The sequence below is a fragment of the Schistocerca gregaria genome, unplaced genomic scaffold (genome assembly GCF_023897955.1).
Source record: "Schistocerca gregaria isolate iqSchGreg1 unplaced genomic scaffold, iqSchGreg1.2 ptg000178l, whole genome shotgun sequence".
In the NCBI taxonomy this organism is placed as follows: Eukaryota; Metazoa; Arthropoda; class Insecta; order Orthoptera; family Acrididae; genus Schistocerca; species Schistocerca gregaria.
This window is the reverse complement of record NW_026061728.1, coordinates 7612270-7618159: the sequence shown is the minus strand read 5'-3', so window position 1 is coordinate 7618159 and position 5890 is coordinate 7612270. Positions and strand designations below refer to the sequence as shown.

The following is a 5890-nucleotide window of genomic DNA, read 5'->3' as shown; positions in this document are numbered from 1 at the left end:
TAACACCGGTCTTGTTGTGTGTGTTTCAAGCTCAAGAGCATCTCCAAGCAAAAAATGGTCAGCAGCAACATTCAGACGGTTCCGTACTGCTCAATTGCTACATTAAAACGGTATGTTTCTTTTTCAGAACTGGAGAAACGTGAGCGCGACAGCATTCGAACCTGTAATCTTCAGAACCGAAGTCCGACGCCTTATCCATTAGGCCACACGGTCACTGACGACCAACATTTACATGTATACGACTCATCTCGAAACGCTCACACCCCTGAGGATTTGTGTTTTCGTTCTACACAGCCGCTGCCGCTTGCTCTTTCCCACCCACTCGTTACATTCAACCTCTTACGAGACCGACCATATATAGACTGAGAAACAAGACCACACACTTTGTGCATTCGGAATCGAAGGCAGGGCGTCCCTCGCCGCATTTGCTACGATTGCCATTTGCTACTTCTGCAGAAGCGGCGGCGGCGACGACGACGACGACGACGACGACGTCGACCGCGAGAGGCTGTGAGATATGTGAGAAATACATCTATAAAAAGTAATTCAGACTGCCTCGTCCCACCTTATGCTGTACCGCTTTGGCAAATGCTTTATCTGCGCCATTCGCCTTAATCACATCTGAGAGTAATTCTTAAAAAAACGCCTGTCGCTAATTGTTCGTCATCACAGATACTGTTTGCTATACGGCCACGACGCGCAACTGTTTTCCAAAATTCATCTTTCTCCTGTGAGGATGGAACTTACGACCCCTGGTTTATTACACCAGTGCTCTACCACTTTTTTTTATGGCCACTGCAAGAATAAATTTAATTATTTTCACTGTACATTATTATGAATATAATGGCAGAAAACAAGTACAGAAAACAGCACTACATCAGTTTAAATAAATAAAATACCACATTCATTCACACACAGCAACAATGAAGCAGGAAACAGCACATCTCCCACATACTCAACATATTTGCATTTGCACACATTTAAGGCAACACTAACAATTTTATACAGTATCCGTTGTATGCACTAATGGTTTGGCAAGCCCAAAGCATTAAGTCCGTTTTAAATACTAATCGAATATCAAGGCTGCCCGCAGAATGCTTTGTATTTTCCACATTTCTTCTGAGGTGAGCAGTTCTAAACATTTCTAGATTATAATATTTACTGCAATTTAATATTACATTTTCCAGCAAAATACAGAAAAAAAATATTGAAGGATAGTGTCATACAAATATATTGATCTAAACTATGATATTTCACATTTTCATAATTATACTTGTCATTTTTGTGACCATTTCTACATACTGAAACAATTTTTATTTTGCTAATAGAATATAATGCCTCTTTGTGTATATATGGCATTTGTAAACTTCTATTTTGTATCTGTCGATAATTTAAAATTGTTTTAGACAATTTGTGGTTTAACAGTCCCACTGCTTTAATGAAGTTGTTTGAATAGGCTTTTTCTTTTTTAAATCAGTACAGATATTTCCATTAACACAAAGTTTTACCAAATGCGAAACACTGAGAGAACAGTGTCAGATCTCAGAAAAAATTACTGGTAACTGTACTGTCCATCTCATCAAAAGCTTCCAAGTTATCAGTCAGTTGGTATATGAATGGTAACTTCGCACCAGTCTTTATTAAATAAAATATTCAGAGCAGCACAATTTAAGTTCATACAAACCTGGTTATTTCGAACTTTTACTGTGATATGTGATACACTAAATTTCGTTGTTTCTAATGTCTGATTTTAGTGATTTCGTACAATTAGCAAGAGACACAATTTGAAATGTGCTTGAAATGTTACTCCTCATTGACATCAAGAAATAGTATTCACTCTTCTATAGATTATCCTCTTTCAAATACAGAATTTTCAACTTCTGCAAGTACCAATTAATTGAGAAACATGCTGCTTGCACTTAACAGATTGATCTAAAAGTAACTCATGTAATCATCTGCAGTCTAGAAAATCATCTTCCAGAACAATGGTTAATTCATTTTCATTTCACCTTAGCTTGACAACTTTCATTACTCACTGTTCAACAACCTAACTGATCAAAACAGTCTGCTCTTAAGTATAACCATGCACTGCATATCTCACCAGCTGTTATTCAATAATTCTGAGAGATCTGTTACAAATTCATTTCCTATTTCACGGACAGAAATTACCTGACTAATCTCTTATACAGCAACTGTACACTTACCAGACTACAGAGTTACAATTTATGTACACTGTACAAATTCTATGCATTATCCTTGTACTAATTTCCATTATTCTTCTTGGAAGAAATATCACCCTTCTACATGATACATAAAAGCATCCTATTATTTAAATATTCCACACAAAAATACAAAACAACATATTGTCTATCAAACAAAGCTGTTATCGGAGCCTGGTGACTCCACACATTTTTCCAGATCATGCAGTCCATTATCAAGGATAAAGTTTTAATAAAACTGCACATTAGCAGTTGTTTTCAATTACACTTCTTACAAAATAAAGCTGGCATTCATGCATTCAGTATTTTCAAATGTCATTCTGTTTGCATTCCTAGAATCTGAGCACTTTCAGCAGCACTGTTCAGATGAAAGCCCAGCATTCCAAGGTCTTCACAACGAAGTCTTTCTGTGGCGTCAAAGGCTCATTTCCGTAAGTACTGCAAGGCTCTGTCCGCCCCTGATAGAGATCACCATCTAACCATAAACCAAATTTTCCATCGCCAGCTCCAATCGAAAGGCTTTCATTGTTGCCTTTTATGAAATACAGATTGTCTCCCGTCCAATTGAACACTTGGAACTCTGCTGTAAATCTGAAGAGAAGTGATTCTCCTGTTCCATAGAAGTGGTCACTCACTTTCAGGGCACATGATGTCAAGGCAACAAATACATTATTCTCTGTGTCTTCTATAAATAAGAGGATTGGGCTCTCCAACCTGTTCATCTTCCGACACATTGAGTTCAAACTGAAACCATATTGTGAGGTACTGAACACAAGTGTCCACACATACCCTTCAGCTCGGGCAGGCGAGTGCCTGCAAAGTTTGCGTCTGTGCTCTTCTGACAAAATCTCGGTTGTACCCGAAAGTTCTGGCAATGTAAATTCCAAGTCAATACTGGTGGAATTATTGGCATACAGTGCACGGCGTAACTCCTCGCTCATAGAAAGCACCTTGGTGCGCATTTTGAGATACCTCGCGAATTTCGCGAGCGTCTTCGGTGGTTTCGGCATCTTGTCGTTGGCGCTGTGCTGGCGTTCACCACATGAGAGAAGCGGTATAAGGCTACCGCGTCCAGTGCTAGCGCGAGACTGCGACTGAGCTAAAGAGGCGCGGCCTAGCGGTCCTCTTGGGTACTTCGTCCTTACGGTCGTCTGCATCATCCGACTTCAGCTGACAACACTTCATATTACCGGCTAATATTTGCAGCTATGGCGACCCATTACTGCTTGGCTACACATCTGACCCGTAACCGATGTGCTCTCCAAACAACAACACTTGCATTTCAGAACATGTCTTTCACACATGTCTACAAAATCACCTTCACCTTCAAATACAGTTTCCTTGCGACTGACAGAGACGTAGACAAAGTTTAAAGTTGCTATTTCCATTATATCTCGTTAATCATAAAAACGGTAATTTACATCTGCAGCGGAACAAAATTCCGTTCCGCCCAGCGTGTGTCTCGAACCCACGACCCTGGGATTAAGAATCTGACGCTCTACCGACTGAGCTAGCCGTCTACCTCGGTGTATACTTGCCGGGTAGCACGTCACACAGTACTCGTTTGGGTTGGGTGGTCCCATACAGAATCTCTCCATGCTGCCTAATGTTTTCCTAACGTCACACTCGTCACGTACTTCACTTTTATGTCATAATCATTTCTGAGAGGTAAAGAAATTGCATGACAACATGCAGAGCTAATGGCGTCAAAATTAACACACATACTTTATGTGACTCAAAAGCCGAACGAGTTACTTTCCGACCTTGTTTTAGATGTGCAAGTGCCAGTCAAAACTCGCGGTGTCGGCACTCTGCCGACCATTTCGCTAGTTAACACCGGTCTTGTTGTGTGTGTTTCAAGCTCAAGAGCATCTCCAAGCAAGAAATGGTCAACAGCAACATTCAGACGGTTTCGTAGTGCTCAATTGCTACATTAAAACGGTATGTTTCTTTTTCAGACCTGGAAAAACACGAGCGTGACAGCATTCGAACCTGTAATCTTCAGATCCGAAGTTCGTCGCCTTATCCATATTTTTTTTTTTCAGCAACGGTGGGATTCGAACCCACGCCTCCGAAGGGACTGGTGCCTAAAACCAGCGCCTTAGACCGCTTTTTTTATTTTAATTCATTTATTTATTTTTTTTTAGAACGCAACCCCTTTTTTATTTATTTTTAGTTTTTTTTAGGAAGGGAAAAATAAACATGTGCTCCGATTTGTAATGAAAATAGAATGAACATAGTATTTATGAGTTCTTGGCTGCCGTTGCGCAAAATAAGAAAAGAAAGGAAATGTCTTCTTGAGGTACACAAAAGTCTATCACATCATTGTCGAAAGGAAAGTTACTCCGCTGCTCTGCGAGAGAAGGAAAATGTTGAGAGAAAAATGGGAAGGAAAAAAAAATGCCTTCTGCATTGGTGAGCATCTGAATAGTATCTTAAAATTCCGGCAAGAAATAAAGTCCCAGGAAGCAAATAGGATTCAGACATACAGGCAACTGGCAACCTCTACTATCCAAATATTGTATTTGAAGCATTTAACCATTGATTATGATTTTCAGCATATTTCTAAATATCCTCCTGTAGTCACAATGTTGGCTTATTTTAAAGTGTTCAATTTCTATGTATGAATAATTGTCTAGAAAAGTAGCATGCCTATTCTGCATAATAAACGATGCTGTGTGGCCCATGATCCACGTTGTAGCGTTGTTTTTTGCTCGTGGATACCTCAGTTTTTGTGGCTGAGTGATCTCTAAAAGTTCTACACCGCTGGTCGTCGTACGGTCTATCACTGACAATCGTTGACGAAGAAATGTTGTAATTTCTTCTGCAAGTCCACAAGTGAACATATGAAGGAGCGTATTGACTCTTCCGCATGCGTCACAGTTGGGCGTTGGTTGAAGGCCTATTTTATGTAGCTTTTCATTCGTTGCTACTTTATCGTTGACTGTGAGATACCAGTCTGCTATGACGCGTGATGGTAACATGTCGTTGTGCACATTCCGCCATATTATACTCCAATGTGTGTGTGGATATTTTTCTTCGAGACGATTCCTGTGGTTTGTTGTCATGAGAAGGTCATAAAGCTTCCTGTTCGTCAGGCTTCCGGTATCGACGATGTTGTGTCGAATGTAGCTCATTTCCATGTAGTATAGTCGCACATGTCGGTAACAAAGTGGAATGCCGGCGATGTTAACGGGTGGGTCCAAGCTATGAGGTTTCCACCGCTGAATGAGGTTTCTGATGAGACTAGTCCTCCGGGTACGATACTCCTTCCTGATGCGATTTAGGAGCAGGGTGACACATTTTTTGTGTACTTTAATGAGGTTAAGGCCACCTTTGGACGAAGGTAAGGTTAAGGTATCGAACTGAACTTTGAAAATATGCCCCCTAAAAATAAACCAACATAACGCTTGTTGTATACTCTTGGCTAGGTGGTCGGAGATTGGAAGAATTTGCGCCAAATAATTCATCTTGCTCGTAATGGCGATCTCGATGGTCTTTACTTTCTGTAGTATGTTCAAGTCACGGTCGGAGTGAAGCATCAAAGCAGCACGTAATTTATGAAGCATGTGTGACCAGTTCTTCGTCAGGAATTTGTCTGGTTTGGCTTCAAAAGTAACACCGAGGGTTGTGTGAGAATCCTTTACCTTGCACCAGGTAACATGGGATAT

At 40.4% G+C, this 5890-nt stretch overlaps 1 protein-coding gene across 1 annotated transcript; it reads right to left on the bottom strand.

Moving 5' to 3' along the window:
• Nucleotides 1-786: 786 nt before the first annotated feature.
• On the bottom strand, nt 787-3303 carry LOC126302697 (TLD domain-containing protein 2-like). The gene has a single exon (XM_049991744.1). It carries the CDS (start codon nt 3227-3229, stop codon nt 2582-2584), a length of 648 nt encoding a protein of 215 aa, XP_049847701.1. The 5' UTR covers nt 3230-3303; the 3' UTR covers nt 787-2581.
• Nucleotides 3304-5890: the final 2587 nt, after the last annotated feature.